The sequence below is a fragment of the Camelus ferus genome, chromosome 13 (assembly GCF_009834535.1).
Source record: "Camelus ferus isolate YT-003-E chromosome 13, BCGSAC_Cfer_1.0, whole genome shotgun sequence".
Taxonomy (NCBI): Eukaryota; Metazoa; Chordata; class Mammalia; order Artiodactyla; family Camelidae; genus Camelus; species Camelus ferus.
The window spans coordinates 19,489,029-19,511,696 of record NC_045708.1 but is presented as its reverse complement, the minus strand read 5'-3'; the positions used below and the strand labels follow the sequence as shown (position 1 = coordinate 19,511,696).

At 32.8% G+C, this 22,668-nt stretch overlaps 1 protein-coding gene across 2 annotated transcripts in view; it reads left to right on the top strand.

Annotated features, from left to right (window-relative positions):
* EYA3 (EYA transcriptional coactivator and phosphatase 3) overlaps positions 1 to 22,668 on the top strand; it is an 85,898-nt gene that overhangs the window by 2,186 nt on the left and 61,044 nt on the right. For both annotated transcript variants that reach the window (XM_006173706.3, XM_006173707.3), the window contains exon 2: positions 20,748 to 20,844. In XM_006173706.3, coding sequence (XP_006173768.1) covers positions 20,812 to 20,844 — 33 coding nt within the window. In that variant the 5' untranslated portion in view covers positions 20,748 to 20,811. The remainder of the gene's footprint in view (positions 1 to 20,747; positions 20,845 to 22,668) is intronic.

The following is a 22,668-nucleotide window of genomic DNA, read 5'->3' as shown; positions in this document are numbered from 1 at the left end:
GATTTCTGTAGTTTGCAGCTGAAGAGAACCGTAGCTTTCAATCTTACACTTTCATTTTACAAAATATGGAAATCAGGATTTAAAGAATTGGTGGTGATTTTTCCAAGGTCATTTTTCACAAATAGAGAAGTTCTGTATGTACACTTAGGGAAATGGATTTTAGTTCTTTCAAAGCTGTAGGCTGGAGAGCACAATATACTATTTAGTGGTTCATTTCAATAAGTTTATGTCATAGGAATGAAAATTTTAGGATAAGAAATTTGTGACAGATTTTAAAAATCAGGGCTGAAGTCATTTTGCCTTCAAGGGGGACTCCAGAAAGAAACTATGTTGTACAGAAGTAGAAGTTGAAAAGTCTTAGGGAGTCTCTTTCTTTTTTTCTAAAACCACTTTCATCTATTATGATAGAAATTCCACATAAAAGCCCTTACGTGGACGAACTTCCTATAGTCTCATTAAAGCAGTTGTGTTCATGGTTCTGTTCTTTGTACAGAACACTGATAGACTTTCTAATTACTGAGAAGCCACACCTCTTACCAAGCTGCCAAACAAACCAACAAAAAAACTCAGGAGAGGAAGCACTGTTGGTTTTCTGTAGGAGTTTCAGCTTTAGTTTGGTGAGGTCTTAGTTTGTAACCCTGAGGGCTCAATTTAAAGTACATTTCTGCATATTAGTTTCATACCAGGTTTTTTATTTTGTTTTGATTTGATTTTTTCATTAGTTTTTGTCATTTTACTTGATACTGTACTTTGTTTTACATGGTTTAGTTTCTATCCTTGGACACTAAGATATGTTTTAAGGAAAATTCAGTTTTAAAAATTCAAAAGTTTTACACCTTCACCGTGTCCTTGCCATTTGTACCTTGTGGTACGATGGGTTTTGTGATCTGCCTAAGCCACAAGATGACTTCTTTCTTCATTTGTTTTGCTCACAGACAAAAGGCATATAGGACATCTCTTTTGGTAGTTGTTCGTCTGAAAGATTTTTGTGTTCTGCATATAACAATGGGATACTTTAACTTATGCGTGATTTATTGGAGAAAGAATAGTTCAAAATAGTTCAACATAGAATAGTTAACATAGAAATAGTTCAAAATGTATTTAAGAGTATTAGGAGTAGTTTATTTTTCCCATGCATTCATTTAACTGGTTTATACCAAGGGGTTGAATTGTTATATTTAAAGTAAAGTGGACTTTCTATATGTTGATTAACTTAAAATACAGGTGTATGTTTTTGTACATAATATATGGTTTAAGCTATAAACTGCCTTACTGATATGTTTTATTGGCAGAAAACAAAACAGTGGAATAAGCAGCCACATCACCATCTTGATAATTTTACTTGATCCCATCAACCTAAGTCCTAGGGTATCTAATTATTAAATGTAGAAATAATTAGGGCATTTTCTCTGTTACTTATAGTATATTTTAAAAGATACTTGGAATACGGGCTTCACACAGTTTATTTTTGCTATTTTTCCCTTTTAAATATATAGTAATACTCTTCAGAAAAAGAAATGTGTAAATAGTGCTGACTTATTGTAAGTAAGTTAACAGATCAGCCCAAGGCAGTCAGTGCTTAATAATCTTTAAAGATCTTGCTACAGATTGTGTTGGATGCACTTCATCTTATTAGCTGGGTTAATAGTTGTACTAATTAATTTGTTTTTATTCACCCTAGAAAATAATTAGCAATAATCTTTGTAATACGTTTCTTTCAGCAAATTTCTTTTTGATACCTACTTTGTACAATCATAATAATACATGTACAGACATTCATGTGAACTAGGTGACATTATACAGGGCTGATATTTACACCTAAATTTTTAATTTGATTTTATTTGTGCATATTAAGACTTAACCTGCATCATCATGGTATAAGAAAAAAATACAACATAATTAGAATTAAAATAAGCTGTAATCCTAAGAAAGTGTCACTTCTTATCAGTACAATGGTAAATGAATTTTGAAACTAGATTTTATGATTTTTCTTTTGTTTTCAAAACACTTAGAAATTTCCTATCATTATTTGATAGTCTGTATCACAGCTTAATTAATATAAAGTCATGTTCTTTGTTTTTAGGTACAATTAGATAATTTTCATTTGGGAAACTTTTTCATAGGTGAACTGTAAAAATCTGTAGTGGTAAACAGTAATTTTTAAAAAGCACATTTTACATAGTATTTACTCATGCCTGGAATTACCCTGAGTGGTTTACATACAGTATTAACTCACTAATCCTTACAACCATATGAAATAAGTACTATTCTTACCTCCATTTGAAACTGAGGAAACTAAGGCACAGAAGTTACATAATTTGCCCAGAGTAACACAGCTAGTTAGCAGGAGAGCTGGATTTGAACTTAGTCTTTTTGGCTCCCAAGTCCATGACCTGTTTGTACAAAGTTCTACTAGTTTAGTGATTTCTTTCATTATAGGTTAAAAATCCAATTTCTCTGAAACACAAAGTAACTGCTTTTGGTCGGGAACCTTAGGGGGGAGGTGTTTACCTGGCCTTTTAATAAATGCTGGCATAAGGCAAATTGCAAACCCTTTACTGTCTAGGTTTCTTAGATAGCAAAAACCATACATTAAGAAAGCTTAACAGGGCCATATCCTTACCTCTTTAAAAAAAGATCATATGAAAGTTCATTACTTTTGATGTATTTGGAGAAAAGGCAATATGCTTAATAAAATGCATTATATATTGCTAAAATGTTTACCCCTCGACATTAATTTTTTTCCTTTTCTTTGATCTGCATAATAGTACCTAAGTTTATGAAATAGTCTTAAACTCTGAAATCTTACTATCCCCAATATGAATTTATCAACTTTGAAATATAAAACAGAAGACTAAAACTGAAATTTCTGACTTACCTCTAATCTCATTTCCAAATTTGGAAGTTTGTGCAAAATTAAATGCATCCATCTCTTCAGGACTACCATGTTTACAGTAATATATTTAAATTAGTGTTTTTATTTTTACTTTTGAAAAGAGGAGGTGTGCTTTCATAAACCAATTCCTTTTAAATTAAAAATGCTATTAGTCATTTAGAGTATTATTAATCATATTAATATTACTATTTTGTACTTTTATTATTTCCAAATAAAAAATTTTGTTGCATCTCTAAAGGAAGGAGATGGTTTTATGTTAGTTGAGGTGCAGTTTAATTCAAGAGTCTTGGACTTAGATTTGATGAGAAGTTATTTTTCTGAGTATTTTGAAAACAGTTGTGAATCATGGAATCTGGTTAACAGGAAAAACTACAATTATTTCTGGTAAGAAGTGACACTGGTAAGGAATTCTACTTATTTTACTTCTTATATATTAACATTCCCCTTATTAATTCAGACATAATAATTAGACTATTTTTATAGTAGCTTTTGTCTTGAGTTTTTAAATTTTTGTCAGGAAAGTATTGTTATTGAACTGAAGTGTAAGCTTTGCTATGATGATTTACTTGGTATTTAGAATGTTCTTTACTTAGATTTAAACATTTGATTTTTCTTTCAAAAGCAACACTCTTTTATTTGTGGGTTTGATAATCAGTTTATTTTCTAAAATTTGAATAGTTTACACTCACCTGAAATTTAATAACGTAGCAATCACCGAATTTAGGAACATTGGTAGTTTGTTGCTATCAGCACTGTTACTATGGGAATAAATTAAAATGATTAGCTCTTAGGTGGAATTGAACTTTATTCTTTAGTTTCCATAGTAGTTGAAAAAGATTTAGGTCAGATTCACCTGTTGGTCCTCCTTTTTTCAAAATAAGAGGGTGTTTTAATTTAGCACAATGATGTTAATTTTTTCCGACTAGGCTGATGATATTAATATGATAATCTTTCTCTTTACCAACAGGATACTCTGAAATATGTGTATGATTTTTTCTTAGAATATTTCAGAATTTAGGGATTATTTTAGGATTAAAAAATAGTACATACGTATCTTATTAAAAAAACATATACTAGTAATCAGTGTGTTATTCCTTCACTGAATTTTTCAAATCTGTTTTTCCCTTCCACCAGTTCTTACTTGCTATAGGTTAGAAAACAGTGATTATATAACACTGATGAATACGTGTTCTTGAGAGTGAGTACTAGAGATTTTACAGAGAATAGACCATCTGTCATTGGTGTGGCATTTAATAGCTAGATGAACTGAAAATCTTTGCTTTATCTCATTTCTATGAATCTTCTGTTAGTATATATTTAGTGTCAATACCTCTCATTCTGTGAAATTGTTGTTTATTTGGAATAATTTTTTTAAACTATTGATTTTTACCCCAGTGGTTTCCTTTTTCTTTTTTCTTCATTTTCAGAGGCTTGCCTTTAAAAAACTATAATTTAGAGAACCACTAAATCTCTGAATGTTGTTTCATATGTAACTTGAGTGGATATTTTCCTCTCTTTTAACTGGCTAGTTCTTTAAAAAAAATTTTCTGGTAAAATGGCATTCAAATTTTTTTTTTATCACAACCCACTATGAGATGCATTTTTCATTGTTACCCAGTACTTATACACATATGTGTACATATTAATATTGAAACAAGTTTTGTGAAACAATATTTGTCTTTACTATTCATGATGCATTGTAATATTTTTTGTCCTATTTTGTTTTATTGCATTTCATTCAGAATAAACTGTTGTTGATTTCCACTATTAATGTGTTGTACCTGCAGTTTGAAAAATTCTAGTGACTGCTAGATTTTTTCCAATATGGTCCTTTTGGAATTGTTTGGGTTTGTTAGTTTTTTTTCTCTGAGATGTATCTTGATTCTTTTAAGCTTTTAACCTAAATAATTGTGCAGAACAGGTGAGAGAGGGGGACCCTGTTGCCCTGATTATTGTTGCTGTCACCTTTTTTCTTTACTGTCTCTAGGTACATCATTTAAAAACTATAATAAATAATACAAAATCATGTGGTTGAAAATGCTTGGTCATATATAGAGCTTCTGTCGTTAGAATCCTTTGCCAGTTTCCACCTAACAGTCAAAGTTTAGTTTGATTAAGTTGCTGTTCACAAAGTTTGCTTCTGCTCTTGGCAACTAGTCAAGAGGTTACAAGGCTACTTTATTCTACTTTTTTCTGGCCCTAATCCAGTCTTTGTAGACCAAGAAAAGAGAACCAAGGAGTGAAGCAGTTTGCTCCTGTGTATATGGTCAGGTGAAAGTGACACGACTAGAGAGTCGTTAGTTTGTTACAGTGGGCTGTATTTATATTATCCCGATTCACTTCCGGTAATCACAAAGGAAAGACGATCATAGAGATACCAGTAGTTCCTGGCATATCACAGCTATTAGAGTGAGGCAGGGTCAGCAGGCATATGCTACTATTTTTACCACTACCACCTCTTAACACGAAATGACCACTTACTATGTGTCAGGCACTATTTAAAGCATTTCACTTGTATTAATTCATATTTACTTGGGAAGCCTTGGAGAAGAATGAGAATGAGAAAGGATAAAGAAAAAAAACTTGCCTTCTTAGTATCTTCTCATTACCTGGCTTGTGAGTTCTGGCTATTGGTGACTGTAGCATGGCATAGCATACATTTTTAGCTTGGTCAGCTTTTAAAAATCATCAGTCCTGTCTATGACGTTCTGTACTGTGGCGTGTAGCTGTGGTTTGAGACCTCAGGCTTTGAAGCTAGGCTGCCTGGGCTTAAATTCTCGGTTGGTAAGTTTATAACCTTGGGCAACTTACTCTCTGTACTTTAGTTTTCTCATCTGTAAAATGGTAATAATAATAAATAGTACCTATCTTTTAGGCTTATTGAGAGGATTAAGAGTTGATATATGTAAAGTGCTTAGAACGGTGCCTGATGCATAAGAAGCATTCCATAAATGTTAACTATTAATAACTCACAACTGACAGTTGAATCTCCTAAAGGTATTTGTGACCATGATGACTTCTGCATATTTGCTAAATAATAAGAAGTGATTGACATTCAATGTTTTATTGCCCAGGAATTTGAAAATAGCTTTCCTTGAGGATTTGGAGGGAAAGCTCTTATGTAGATATTTGGAATCAAAGCCAGTGACAAAGGGTGTCAGAACTACAACTTGTTTAAACTTACATAGGGGTCTCTTGTTATTTGGACTTGACCCTTAATAACTTTAATAGTTTACACTTTGAAAAACTAAGAGGAGCTAGTTAGTGAATTGACTTTCACTTAAGACCAGATTTCTTTCCTGAGTCTGTTTGTCTTGTGCCTGAAATATTTATTTATTTTACTTTTCCTTAATAAACAATTATATCATGCTTACTATGTGCCAGGCAGTATTCTAAGAGCTTTACATATGTTAACTCATTTAAACCTATGAGAAGCTTATGAGAAAGACACTATTATTATTTTCCCCATTTTTTGATGAAGTAAATGAGGCCCAGAAAAAAGTTAAATAATTCGTCGTAAGCTCCCACACCATTCATCAGTGTTAGAAGTGGGATTTGAACCTAAGTAGTCAGACTCCAGCGTTAATGCTCCAGGCTTGCCACACCTGCCTCTTACAGAGATGAGTTATGTTGAAAAGGGTAAAATAACAAGTGTTAAAACATACTTCAAAAAAAAAAACAAACAAACTTACTTCACTGTTCTTCCCTTTCTGTACCAGAATGACGGCACTGAAGTTATGGATGATGGTGTTTGGGCTAATGGATTTTTGAAAGAGTAAATAAATTTGGAGAAATAAAACATTAATAAAAGAACTGAACCTAGATTTTAAAGTTCTTCTGACAGCTAAAGACATACATTTCAAGACTTCATTCTCTTAATATAGTGTATAGTAAATTTTGCCTGGCTGTTAGAGAGTGGACTGATAGATGTCATATATAGATATAAAATGCTATATAGAATTTTGACTTTAGAAAATAGAATAGGGTATAATTTTTTCTATGTAACTGGAAGCAACACATTTATAGAATATTCATGTTGGAGTAAACCATGTGTCAGGCCATAGCACCTACAGAAAAAAAATGTGATTCTCTTATAAATGTTGACTTCAGATTAAAGGAGGATGGAGATAAGTTTTGGAGACCAAGAGTTCTGTGGAGCCTGAGTCTCTATGCATTAAAGAAACTCTTGTGCTTTGTGACTGATGAGTTTCTAAAACCTGAAGAGAGGTCCAGAGAGGGCTTGGAAAGAATGTAGTGGAAGACTGTTGGATTATTACTAAACTCTCTGTGGCATGTCTAATTCAGATTAACTCATTCCTTCTCAATACTTTTTAATGTGGTTTTGAAATTTTTCCTGTGGAACATATCCCAGTTTTATTGGAAGCTTGTGGGGAAAAGCTTGTGTTAATTTTTCTTAAAGATTGTTTTATAGACAAATTCAAAAGATGATTTTCCAAGAAGTAATATTAGAAATTGTAAAAACAATTCTTCTATTCCTGATAAAATATTTTTCCTATTAAGAACTTGGTGCAGCCTAAATGTATTTTTAAAAAATTCATTCTCAATAAGTTCTTGATAGTATTCTGTTTAGTCTAAAGTTACTGTAAATATTCCTACAGCTGACAATACCGTGATATGTTGGTCAGTCATGCCTCCCAAATAAAGTAGCCATAAGAATTTACCAACTTTACCACAGTCAGTTGGCTGGGTTGTTTATTTATGGAGGGAGTTAACTAGCATGGTGATGGCTTTGTCTGTCTGCAGAAAGTCCATCAGGGAAGGTGTAGTTGTTTGCAGTTTTTCTGGCCACAGAAATGTGATTTGTGCTGATGCCTGAATTGTGAGAGCTAAGGCTCTCGTGGGGTTATTTTAAAGGGAGCCTTAAGGGAGGTGAGCTGAGTGTAGGTCTTCTGAATATGTGTGTCTACTTCAGCATGACTCTTAAGTAAAAAGGACTCTGAGTGGTTATGTTAGTAGGTAAGCTAGATAAGTAGTTACCTTTTTTAAAAGGTAGTTGATTGAGAAAGGTTGTCATCAGCTGATGAGACTTCAGTGAATTTTTAAAAGAGAGGAAACAGTGAAATTGGATTGATAGAGAAACTTTGAGAAGAAATCACAGCTGGAATTATATGTAGAAGGTTCAGAAATATATCAGACTCCAAGTAAACAAATATAAAGAACGGAAAGATACCTGGAGCAGTCATCAGTTTTCTGGCCCTTGCTCTTGAGCATCTGGTGTTTGTCGCCTGGATAAAGCCCAGAGAAATGCTTTCCAAACATATGCTTTTCCTAACATATGGCTTTCCTTATAGTCTCTTCTCCCCGTGGCATTTAGTGTGTATAAATCAAATCATGTCATTCTTTTGCTTGAAGCACTCATTACCTCCCCAAACTCTGTATTGTGTGTTACAAGGCTGTGTGTGATCTGGCCCTTGCCTTCTTCTCAGGCCTCATTTCCTAGCACTAATTTACTTGCTATCATTGGCCTTTTTGCTATTTCTCAAACACGCCAAGATGTTATCCTTCCAGTTTCTTTGCACTTGTTTCCTTCTGAAGGCCTTCCTTCACATCTTATAACTCTCTCCTTTTCATTATTCAAATCTTTGCTGAAATGTTACCACCTCGGAGAAATTATCACCCAATCTGAAATAAGTCCTCTGTAGTCAAGCTCAATTCTTTACTTTGTTTTATTTTCCAGAGTACTTTTTTACTCTGTGAAATTGTATTACCTTATGTATTTGCTTATCTTCTTATTAGGATATAAGCTCCTTGAGGCTGAGGACATGTTCATCACTCAATTCCCAGTATCTAAACTAGTGCCTGGCACATAGTAGACACTCAATAAGTATTTTGCAAATGAATAAGTGAATTTTGAGTTTAGAAGGAGAAGCAGGCACAGCCTGAAGTAACTATAGACTTCCACAACAAAAGCAGAGGAAACAAGCAAAGTGAATAGCTAACTCCAGTGTTTCTCCCCAGGACAAAGCTATGATAGTTGCTCTCTAAAGTGAGAGTCCTGGCATAGGAGACCAGATTACTCTCTAATATTATGTGGTGTTCAGAAGAGACAGATTCACATCCAGAAAGCAAGTTACCTGAAGACATGGCCTAACTGTGTGTTTCACCCCTCTTCCGTAGTCACTAGAAGTGAATGTGTATAACTGGATCCTGCATATGGCAGCTGATGAACAAAGATTCTCATCCACTCTGAGGAAAAACTGTTTAGTGCGAAATTCCCAACTACAAATAAGAACTAATACTTTAGGTTTATCAGCCATTTAAGGAAAATTAATACTGTGAGACATAGGAAATAAACCAACACTGAAGGAAATAGGGAATCGTATAAACTGAAGGAAATTTTAAAGATAAGCATTATTAGTAATGTCAGAGGAAATAAGAAATGTAAGTATTGAAATTTTTAAAATCAGAAAAATAGACTGAATAGCAAATTAGTAAGTATAAAGATTGAGCTGAAGGAGTTTCTCAGTTCAGATGCAGAGGATGTCAACAATAATGGCAGAGTAGGAACCTCTGAAAATTCTCCATAAAAGCAATGAGAATATTGGCAAAAATAGTCGGAATCAACCCTTTGAGAACTCTGACAAGTAACCACAGGCTTGCAGCAATCTGAACATTAATTCAAGAAAAGTGGCTGAATCTCAACAAAAACAGTGAACTTTGCAGTGTTTTAACTTGCATTGTTCCCATCCTCCTCTCTCCAGCTCCACAGTAGCTTTGAAACCCAGCAGCCCCAGTTATGGTGAAAACAAGCAGCCTAGAAGCCCCTGGAAGGGGCAGAACAAGATTGGAGCACCTTCAGAGCCCTATTCTCAAACAATTGTCATTATTTGACCTGTCTGGTTGCTCCTTGAAAGACTTCATCTACAAGACTGTATTTGACCTGACTGGGAGCTCACCGTATACAAACAGCCCTTTCCTCCTCAGGGTGTTCATTGAAAACAATTAGAGGCGATTATTGAACATATAAAATTCAGTTCTAGAAAACAGATTCAACACTACTTGAAAATAACATTCTACAACCCAAGGGTTTCATCTCTGAAATAAATGCATATATGGTTTTCAATATTAGAAAATTATTAATATACTGTATTAATTTATGAGAGAAAAACCATATGGTCATCTTTTTGAATGTCAGAAAAAGCGTTTGACCAAATTAATACCCATTCCTGACAAACATTCTCTGTATAATTAAAATTGATGAGTTCTTATTTAGCATAATTAAGAAAAAACTTATTTCAAACCAGAACCAGTACCATTCTTAGTAGTGGTGTGCTAGATGTATGCTTATTAATATGAGGAGCAAGAAAAGGAGGCGCAACAGTTAGCACTGTTACATAATATTATAGTGGAGGTGTAAGCCAGTATCATTAGGCAAGAAAAAATGAAGAGGTTAATGTAGGGAAAACAGGAACTATTTTTATTCAGAAGGGGAAAATATATACACGAAACTCAACAATCAACCATCTTACTATTCTCATAATTAGAAACAATAAGAGACTTTGGTAACATGGGAGTTTACAAAATTCTTGTGCTAATATCAACAGCGTTCCTATCTATAAAAAGTAACCTCTTTAGAGCATATATTGAAAAATATTATAAACAAAAAGATAAAATACCAACATAAATGTGACAGATCTACTAAGAGACATTTTTTAAAAAGCTTAATTGGAAATTCTGTACTATGCTCTTAGATAGGGGAAGTCAATATTGTAAACTTGTCATTTTCCCCTAAATTTGTTTATATATTTAATGCAATTTAAATTAAAATATTATTTTTTAAAAACTTCATACCATTACTCTGAAGGTCATTTGGAAAGCATGTACTTTGCTTTTAGTGATTAAATATAATATGTGTATTGTCCTTTTTGAGTTACATTCAGAGGAGATTCCAGAATTTGAGGTTACTGACCTCTGTAGATTCAGTTCCTTTTTGACCAACCAGAAAATAATAGAAAGTGTCTGGAAAAATTGTTTCAATTAAGAGGCTTAATCAAGAAAAAGAATAAGTTTCTAAAATTTACTCTTCTTGGGTGGGGATATAGCTCAGCGGTAGATCACGAACTTGGTGTTCACGAGGTCCTGGACTCAATCCCCAGTGCCTCTGTTAACGGGAAAAGCAAAACAAAAACAACCTAAAAAAATAAAATAAAATTTACTCTTCTTGTTTACTTGTTTAAAGTTAACATTAACAGCTTTTATCGGTTAGATTAATCAAGCCTTTATATTTTTTATTCTATTTGATATATACATTTTAGTGTTTAGTTAAACAGCATTTTCAACACTGACATGAATTTTTGATGGACAGCAGCCAAAACACACTGTTATTATGATATCTTTCAGAATTTGATTTTAGCATCTGGCATATTCTACCCTGTATCCTGTTTTAGTGTTTTTCTTCTGGTTTCAGATAGTCTATGACTGTTTTGTGTTTGGAAAGAATTCTAGGGCTCTATTCAAGACATACAAAAAAGAAAGCCCAAAAGAAAGAAATACACGCCCCCCAACCTCCGAAAAGGCATTTGCTGAGTTAGAAGAATCACGTTTTTCTAATGAAAAAAAATTCTGATTATCCAGTGTCATTCTATAATCTGTTTGTCAATGTTTCTGATCCAGTGCTTTGCACAGTGTTACAAAATTTAAAATTAAATGTTTAGTAAATGCTTTTATGGAGAAGCATACTACTCTATAGATATCACAAAATAACTTCACGAAAGAAACACAAAATAGAAACTTTAAATCAATACGGAAGAATATGAGCTTTTATCTCAAGACAGTTTGCCTAAGATTGGTAATTAAGGTCAATTGGAAAGGAGGACTTGTGTATCTTTCAGGTTTAACTCTAGCAGTATTTTTTTTCCCCAAGCAAAAAAAAAATTATATATATGCTGATTTTAAGTGCTATCTTACAGATACTAATTCTTGAGTTTGTTCTCAACGCATTAGATGGATCAGTAAGATTTCTCAAGATCAGTGAAACATCTGGGACCACCAGTTTTACTGTTACCCTGGAAATTTCTTCCACTATAAATTTAGAGTTTGGCCCAGAGTGAAAGGAGGAGAATGCTAACTTTGTCGTTATGTTACAGTTCTGCTAGGCAAACTGTCCAATTATTTGGAAAGCTTTTTAGTGTTTTGTGTTTACCTTCTCCTTAATGCTTGGAAGCACTTTTGCAGCTGTATGTATAGTGATGTTCTGTTACCTTATTTATATACGTTTCTTCATTTCCTACCTTTGTTTTCAATTATGTATTTCATTCTGTGACCAGATGGCCAACAAACCCAAGCAGAAAGGTAATAGCAAAAATGAATGAGAAACAAAATAAACTTCTTTATTTGTGTTAATTTCCCATGGCTGCTGTAATAAATTGCCACAAACTTGGAGGCTTAAAACAACAGAGATTTATTCTCTCACAGTTCTGAAGGCCAGAAGTCTGAAATCAAGGTGTTGGTCGGGCTGCACTCCTTCCATAGGCTCTAGGGGTAATCCCTTCCTGGCCTCTTCCAGCTTCTAGTTGCCGCCAGCATTCTTTGGCCGTATCGCTCCAACCTCTGCCTCCATATTTATGTGCCTTCTCCTCAGTGTGTGTTACATTTCTCTCTGCCTTCATCTTGTAAGGATATTTGAGATGACATTTATGGCCTACCCAGATAATCCTGGATAATCTCCTCATCTCAAAATCCTTAATTACATCTGCAAAGACTTTTTTTTTTTTTCTCCAAATAAAGTAACATTCACGAGTTCTGGGAATTAGGATGTGGACCTGTCTTTGGCCAGAAATGTTTCATGATAACTGTGTGTTTGGGGCAGGGGATTTCTTACTCTCTCTCTCTCCTCCTCCCTCTCCCTTCCCCCTCCACTCCTCCCTTCCTTCTCCCATTCCTCCCTCCCTCCCTCCCTCCCTTTTTTTCTTTCTTTCTTAACTTAAAACTTCAGCCTATTAAGGGAGAGAAACCTAAGGGTTCCTAAGTCCTAACCTCGAAGTAAGTAATACCTATGCTGTGATCCCTTGTTATGTATGTGATAATGAAATTTGATTTAAAGTATATCATTTGTTGCTTTTGTTTGAAGGGAACTTTTCAGTTAACACAGACTTCAAAATGATGTTCCACAAGTCAGTTAACAAAACCTTGTAAAGAAAGTTGGGACTTAGGCATCCTTGGTTAGAAATGGGAAAAGTGAAGATTTGAATTTTTTGTGCCTCTAAATGTATTGAAGGTTCTTAACGAACTGGTTTTAAGTAAATGTTTAGAGGAATCAAAAGCCTAGAAATTGTGCTTGATTGAATAAGTATTTATTGATTGCTTGCTGTGTACTATCAGATATTATAAAGAAAGTAGTCTCTGCCATCGTGGAATTTAGGATCAAGATTCCACAGGAATTTTAGGACCAAAGGAAAATTAGTAGTTTTAACAAAATTGTTCACTGACAGATTTACAGATCACAGTAGAGGTCAAAGAAGTAGTTTTGAAGAATTCTTAATTAGTAAGTAATAATGAAGCAGGGAGCTCTTCCACTAATAATTTTACGGTTTTAGTAGGTTAGGAGATACTTTGTTTTTCTAAAATCATGATGCCCATCTCTAACTAGAATCAAAAAATAATTAATTTTAATATACCTTATAATTAAAATTACCTGTTTTATTAACTGTAGCTGAAAGTCTGTACACTATAAATTAAAAACATGGTTATAAAGAGAAATCAAATTATTTTTGCTAGACTGTACAAGAAATTTAAAAGTAGCATAAAAAAAGAATCTCATTGTAGGATTTTTAGGAGGTCCTTAAAGTGCGAGTTAACCAATAGAAAAGAAGTCTTGAGTTTTTAAATTTAAAACATTTTAAAATTTAAAAGCATGACCACGAAGTCAAAGTAATGTAAAAGAATAGTTAGAGATTTAATGAAGGAAAAGGAATAAATGGCTTAAGGTAATATTAGGAATGCAATTTTAAAAGGGAGCTCATGCTCAATTCTACATGAAGGGATAAGGGGAAGGCTTCAGAAAAGGGAATTCAGTCTTGGGTTCCACTGCTGATTCTGCTACTTAAAAACTTCATAAAGCAATGCCTTCACCTGTGGTTTTAGTTTACTCAGCTGTGAAATATGGATTAATTCTTTCAATCTAATACTGTATATTCAATGTAGCATCTTATGTTATATATTTTCTTGCATTCATGGAGTTAGTGATTTCTGTCCAAAGGAGTAAAAGCAAATATGAAATGTCTTCGATATCAAATTCTTTAACTCTTGGGAGTTCAACACTTTTGATCAGAACCAGAAAGTGAACCAACCCTCGGTTTGTGTGCAGGGTCTAACTTGACTTCTTATGAAAGAGATAACAGAGCAAGAAAATTAATCTGCCTGTAGTGTTTTAAGATTTGGGAGTAAGGGAGGATTACTGCAATTTAAATTGCTTCTCCCTCAAGTTGAAATTTTTTTCCTGAGGAAAAAGGAAAGAATAAGAGTGTAGGATTTATGTCCAATTTTAACTTAATGTCTTAAGGAACATTTTTATGGAAACATTTTAAAAGGAATATACTTAAACATTTTACTGTTCAAACCTTGAAACGTCCAACATTGTATCTCTTTGTATCTGTTTTTTATTCTTATCAAACTATATTTAAAGTATTACTATGATGCTGTAATTAATGTAAAATCTTGTGGGTTTTTCACCTTTTAAATGAGCTTGTATTGAAATAAGTTAGTTTCATTTTAATATTGAATGTTCACTAGTAGAATTACAGCATAGGTAAATTATTATCCACATGATAGTTGTTTCTGATTTTTCATTTATGTGAACAACAAACTAACTCAATTTTTAAAATAGAGTTTTGGCTTTTTACCCCTCTAATTAATTTTGGGGGGAAAGGCCAAGAAAAATTATTTAGGCCATGGGCAATTTTATGACCTCTTATATACTCTAACCAAAGAATAGTCTGAAGATAAATACAATTTTCCAGTTCTGCCTGAATATTTCTTATTATAGCCCAGATAACTTTAGGTTTTGTTGTTTAGATTTATTTTTGTAAATTTAATGGGTAAGAAGTAGTTATCTTAAAAATGTTAAAATGTATTCAGCTAGTAGTGGGAATCTTTTTTCCCAAGTGCTGATTTGATCTTGGTGGTTACTTAAACTGTGTCTTTTGATGGATGTGTATGTTAGTCATTGTTTGCCAAGCTAACAGTTGATTGGTAAATGTTGACTTGGTTGGGTTTATATTGTAGACATTGAGCTTTATCTGTCATAATTATTGCAGGTATTGCTTCCATTTGTTATACACTTTTAATCTTAGATTTGTTATTTTTCACTGCATAGAAGTCTATTTTACATAACCGGATCTGTTGATTTGTTACTTATGCTTTCTTTCATTGCTCGAAATTGTATCTCTTTCCCACAGATGAGATAAAGATGCTATTCTGTTTTCTCCAAAATTACTCAAACACTTAGCTCTTCATATATTTAGAATTACCCATAGTGTATGGTGTGGATATGTTTTTCTCCACATTGATACTCAGTTTTTCTGACAATATATTTTAAATAATGGTTTTTCTCTATTTAGAAGCACTTTTAAGATTTGAGGATGATTTTGGTCTTTCTAATCCCATGGGTCTTTTTGTATTTTTTTATTGTTGTAAATATGCATAGCAAAATTAACAGTTTTAACCATTTGTAAGTGTAACATTCAGTGGTATTAAGTACATTCACAGTGTTGTGCAGCCATCACCAATATCCTTTAGTCTCTTTGCTTTATTTCTACTTTAACTCGAAACATTATTGCTGTTATTCTCAGGCAAATTGTTTAAATCTCTGAATCTTGGTAGCCCTGTCAATAGTGTGAGGATGATACCCACTATGTCTTAGGATAGTTGTGGAGATAAAATTAGGTAAGACAATGACTGTAAAAATACTTGGTGTATTCTATGTGCTTGGTAAATGATAGCTCTCTTATTGTCACTATTCTCATGGATTTCAGAGGCTCGTGTAAGGCAGATCTTTCTTAATTGCCTCTGTTATTCTCTTTTCCTCCAAGATATTCATCATTATTTTTGCCTAATTTTCCATAAGAAATTTTTAGGTATTGAAATAAACCTCTGTTTACTTCTTATTTGAAACCTGCTATATCTTTTCTATAGATTATGAAGCCTAAATTACTTTTTAGTATCATCCCCATTGACACTTAATGCTAACAAGCACTCTTCTGCTAAACACCACAGAAATGTTTTCTTATGTTTTGAAACTATTTTCCTGGTGTCTTTTCTGATTTTGCCTTATGAGGCCTCCTCCTTTATAAATTAGAACTTGTTCTGAAGAGATATCTTTGGGCTTTGTGTTTGGTATTTTGGGTGTTGGGACACTTGTTTCTGAATTCATTGATAGAGCCTCTTTAGAATAGATCAGTTATTGAAAAACAATGCTTGAAGCAACTGTCTTAGAGCCATCTAGAAGAGGGTATTTTGCTTTTTGTTTTCATTCTTCAAGGCATACATATAATTATTTTTGAGGAGACCCTGGTAAACATTTGCTAATTACCTTCTTTTAAATCCTAAAGTAATCCACATATTTAATAAAAATCCTAAGTGATGTTATACCACTTTTGGGGGATAATTCTTTAAGTTAATTTGTTTATAACTATTATTGCCAAAATAAATGTAATTTGGGGAAACATGCTGTTCATTTTTCCCAAGGAAACATCCGTACCTTTCTCTTTGGTGTGCTCTAAAAATATGTATAAGACTTTGGAAAAAGTAGTAAATAGACTCCTTAAACACAATGTAATCAGTGATCAAATTTATGAGCTATGCAATTTCTATTTGTAACCGTATAAAAGAGAATTAACCCCTGAATATCTCTGGGCACTCCTTGCCACATGCAAGTTCCCCTTCTGGGACCTATAATCAGACTGTTCTGCTCTATGTAGACACTTAACCTTGATGTTGTTATTAACAGTGATGTATATTTTGTTTTCATTGAAAACAATTTGACCTTTATTCTGTCCTTTAAAATATATAAATAAATATATGTATGTACTTTATTTATTTTTCCCTTCCTGTACTTAAGAGCTATAATAACAGTTCTTGCTTGTGGCCATTTATAATTAAATTTACAATTACAGGATAAATAGTATGTTGAACTTGGTACAAAACAAATTATGAGGTAAGAATCTAATTAGAATTTTGAAATAAAATACTTGTTACTAGTTATTTTCCTTCTGGTTTCTAAGGATTAAAAATAAAAATTATGGTTGTCATGTTACAAAAGAATCCTGCTTTATTTATGAGCATGTGAAATCACAATATTTAAAATTATGAATCGAACCAAAATTACTGTTTTTTCACTGTCAGCACTTGCAGGTAGGGAAATGTGAAGTCTCAGGAAATACTATTTCTGTTCTTAATTATAGGTTTTCCCAGATTTCTCCCCATAAAGGCCTACGGATACTGACAAACTCTCTAAAAGGTGGTAAAATAGTTGTGTAACTGAAACTAAAAAATCATGAAAAGGTATTACTATCCATATGCCTTTAAAGGTACTTAAAGCAAAGATTAACTCAGTGTATTTTGTTATTTCATTGGCTGTTTGACTAAGCTGTAATTATATTCATTTACATTACATTAAGAATCCACTTTCCATTTCTATGTCAAACCTTTGTATTATTAGATATTTCAGGAGATGAATCTCGTTGAATATCGAATAATATCAGGTTATATTAATGTTAAAAGCAAACAAAACACAATTAGATTAAACTCTAGAATTTGTACATGGAAGTGAGAATACTAAGATTTGTATCATAATTCTGTATTTTTTAGATTATCAAGTACTGGAGTACTATGTCTGTATTATACAGTACTATCATTTGATGGTTAGTAAGTGTGATTTTCAGTTGTGAGAATATGCCATTTTTAGAAAGTGGTGTAAGATCTTAATATTAAAAGTTGTAGGAGAAAGCTTCTATGTGGGGGACCAGAATGCTTCTGTGTGCCACCATATGGGCCCCCAAGCTCCAACAGAACAGAAGCTCCTTTGTTCAGGACCTCGCCCTATGTATCTGTCCATCTGGTCATTAATCCATATCCTTTAATATCCTTCTATAATAAATCAGTTATCTAAAGAGTTAAAAAAAAGTTTTAGCACACTGATAAATGCTAGGAGCATGATAAATAATTGCATTCTTGTATTTAGTAAGTTATATTTCAGGTATTTGACATTACAAATTATTGAAAGGAAGGAAGAATATTGTATTGCTGGAAAGTAGTATTTTAGATGCTTGTTGTGGTAGAATTACTATAGTTACTATTAATATATTTCATATACAAGTTTATCAGAATGTATATTTATAGACTTCACATATGTCACATATTACCAGTAGTATCCCAGAGGGTTCTGTAATAAATCATATGCATTCCTTATAGATTGCTTTTTTTTGTTTTCAAATTATCAAAATTGCTGTTAGTCACTGACTAATTACTTGATTTTTAAAGTTTTTTCCTAAATATAGAAATTACCTATGCCCCTTTTATTTTGCTAAATTGAAAAACTAAGAAAATAAAGGTAATTTTAAAGGTGGAAACAACAAAGGGTGCTTATTTTCAAAGAAAAGGAAATAGGAGAGGTAGAAAGGAGTATTTTCCAATTTTTCCCTTAAAGGTTTTCTTGTAACTTATAGAATTTGTCTCAAGAAAAATACAAAATTCTTCCCTTTCTGTTATAAAGTCAGTATAATATTACTATATTCTGAAAAACAAAATTCAATATTTTAACATTTTGTTTTGTATGGCTTGAGAATTTATTTCCCCACTATTAAGAGGAGTATTTCTTACCTTTTAAAATCCATGACCCCATTGGTCAATTAAAAAAAAAAATGTTCTCCTTTAACAGTTTTCATATTTTAAAAATAAATTAGTTTTTGTGTTTAAAAACAAAAATTAAAGCACATTTTATTGCATACTTTTTTTACATAATTTTTCTTACCTTCCTCTTGCTCAGAGATAGATTTTGTAACCCTTTCCCATGAAAAGGAGTATCCCCTCCCTCTCCTTTACTGACTCTACTAATTAGTGCAATTGTTATAGTTATAGCCTTCAATTAAGTAAAACGTGGAATATTATCACTTTTTGTTTAGGTGAGAGTTGGTCACACAAAAATTCAACAAATGAGGTATTAATGGCATTACATTTCTCTAACGATTTGGCCCGATTTAGCTCTTTCTTATGGGAAGAAATCATATATGTACCTATATGTATATTATGTACATTTAGACACTGTTGAAAATCTTATAAAGACATTTCAGTTTAAAACTGAGACAGATATAAGCTGGTAGAACATAAGTGTTTCATCTTTCACAGTTGTGAATCAGTCTCACGTCACATTGATTATGATCTTTGGAGTAGAGCAAAACAAGTGCAGGGAGGATAGCTCCTGTGAGCTTTAGTTATTGCGTGCTGTAATTCTGTAGCACCAGTTATCTACGTCATGTAGTATGAGAACTTAGTTTTTGAGGCTCTCTGGATGAACTACACGTGAGTGTGTTGAGCATCAAGTGCTTCTGACCTTTAAACTTTTTTTCTTTTTGACATTCTAGACCAGGACAGGGCATAAGTAAAGCTGTGTCAGAGTTAGACAGTTTTATATCCAATTGTATCCCTTATACATGTTTTCTCTCCTTTTTCCATTCTGGAGTGTAGCTCTAAAAGAAAGTGTGTTGTATTGCACCAGGATAGAGCAAAAAGAAGTAGAGTGGTGGTAAATTGGTACAACTGAAGTTTTTCATTTCCCTTTTTATGTTACCTATTTTCATTATTTCTGCAATAAGATTCTATACTTGCTTTTACCTTTGTATGTTAAGTTGGTTACAGTGATTGGTAAAAGAAGTGAAACCAGGTATGACCTTAATTAAAAGCATAAACAATCACATCTGTTTTGGAGAAGTGCTATTTTCATTTTTGTTAAATAGAAATGGAGTTTTTAGTTTTTATAATTATTTAGTTTTCTAACATCTGCCTGTCTCACTGTCTGTCTCTCAGCAGCAGGGCACAGTAAGGTATTCTTCCCAGTAAATGTGGGGCTTAGAGTCCTGTTTTTTGTTTGTTTGTTTGTTTGTTTTCTTTTCTTAGTTTGAAAATCAGGACAGGAAGAGCAGGGTCTGAGAAGGTAAAGATTTTGCTTAAATAATTGACTAAGCAGTATGTTTATTAGAGCTTGTTATTTCAGAATAAAACTGGGTACTAGCTTTACATGATTATTTTCCTTAATTCTAAAATTCAAAGTTTCACTTTATTCATATTATTGAAATAGATCCAGAAGAATCGAATTTTCCTTTAAATTGATTACATATGTACAGATAATTGGTTGTGAAAGTATTTAATTGGTATTTCGGTTTGTCCTGTTTAAAGTGATTCTGTGTGTCTGTATTAACGGTTACGTAAATGTTCTACATTAAAGCAGGTTAGATGTTATAACTTATTGACTGGCTAGGCTAGTTTTTATCATTTTTAAATGTAACTCATCCTTAAAAAACTGTGTTTTAGTTATCTTCACATGGCTGTTACAGAATGTTTAATGCATTAGGCACTATAGTAACCATGTTTTATGTACAGCAAATGTGGTTCCATGTGTTGACTTTTGCAAGATATCATAAAAGTCATTTGGTAAACCTGTCCTGACTTGAGGTAGCATGTCAGTTTTGAAAAGCCACATGCAGATTTGAGATTTTGAGATTGGAGCTCACGTAGAAAGCTTGGGGTAACAAAATATTTTAAAAAATTATTCTCTGATGGCCTCAATGATAATGTTAAGAGTACATTAAGCTTTGAATCCCTCCTCTTTTTTAAACAGACTGTGAAGTCTGCTGAGAGACACTTGCAATCCAGTCACATAAGCATAATAAATATTGGTCCTCATGGAAGAAGAGCAGGATTTACCAGAGCAACCTGTAAGTACTTCCTTTAACAATTTAAAGTTGATTGTAGGAAAGCTTATCTTAAGAGATTTTATATATTCAGTTTTACTACAGATTCTAAATTAGAAATAAAATTAAAGAAAGGACTTCTTAGTACTTTCTAAGAAAATAATGTTGTATGTTCTTAAATTCATATCTTGCTAACTTAATGCTAAACAGTCGGCATGGAAAATTTAGCATTACAAGGTAAGTATTGTATTTGGAAATGTCATTTAAAAAATCAGTGGTTATTCTTACAGTTTTTAGAAAATAAAAGAGGACATCTATTTACTCAACAGTATATATACCACTTCTGCCAGAAAATTTAGTTTTATCTTTACCTAAAATCCCCTGACTTAATTTTTTAAAAAGTAGTAGTAGTTGAAGAAAGTATAATTTGACCACTAGCTAATTCTTAAAAATAGATGACCATCAAGAATAGGTTGAATTCTTAACTTCTTTTAAATATTTAATATAAATGAATAAAATCATTTTAAATGTCCCCAAGTGATACAGATTTGTTGCCTTACCATGGCTTCTTTTTGTTTTTTTGTCTTTCTAAGTGTATTTTGGCCCTTGGCATTTAAAAGAGGAAGGCAATAGTAATCATTCTCCTAAGATACTTTTATGTTTAAAAATATTTTCCTTTGACTGGTTTCTTTTTCTGAAATTAGATAAATACTGATTCAGTTGGCTATTCTGAAAGAGCCTCCTGCATTTCATACTAAGGGAGAATATAGAGTATTATGTGTTTACCTCTCTTTATGAAAATCCAGCCTAAAAAATTTGAATTTTGAATAGAGGTAATAGGGTATGTTTTCCATGTTGTAGATGTGTTCTTTATATCAGTGAAGGATGGACACCAACTTCCATTAAAATAATGAAATCCTTAATATATTTGTAATAATTTTTTTTTTTATGTTGAGAAATGTGTACTGATGATTACTTTGCCATTATTCTTTTAGCCCCTTTACTCAAGGTAAGTATAGAACTAGAGGGGCATAAGCAATTGGTAAAATGACTTTTGGAAACATTTGAAATCCTTGGTGGGACATTAATAATCAGGGAAATGGTAGGGTTAAAAATTATCCTCATCAGTGTATCTAAGATATACACTGTAAGAACAAATAAGAATTAGAGACGCTAAATATATCAAGAGAGATTATGCCATTGGGTTTTTAGTGTAGTAAACAAAGATCTAGTTATAGTTTCAAAAGACTTATGTAAGTGTTGACATATTGTTGAAACGGGCATTGTTGTTAGTTACTTCTTTTATTTAAGGTACTGAGAATTATAAGGCTGACCTGCTGGTGAGTCATTTTTTCTGCTCTGCTTCATTTCCTTGCCATTCTGTTTAATTTCTATACCATGATATGCAAAACCTGATTATTACTTCAGAGAAAGTGAGAAATTAAAGCACTTTAAAAATAAATTTTCTGCTAACTGTAAGTGGTGATTTTCATGGGGCATCATTTTTTTGTTGATTTGTGCCTGGGTCTTCATTTATAAAGGTGACCAATTAACAACATGAAGAGGTCGCTGCCACTAAAAGAAAAGTTTAATATTACTCACAACTCCCTTAGAAATGAGAGACCCGGCACGCCACACAGGGTCACGGGGTGAAGCACCAGTGTCAGTCAGGAGGCAGAAATGCATAAGGGAATCTTAAAATGTATCCAAAGGAAATGTATAGGCCACAGTCTTAACTGGGGTTTCCATGGGCAGGTTAGGTGAGACAGGGTAAACAATTTAGGATTGGCTAGTTTGAATAATTCCAGGGGGCTTTGGGGTGTAGGAGCTATCCCTAGGTATCTGGCC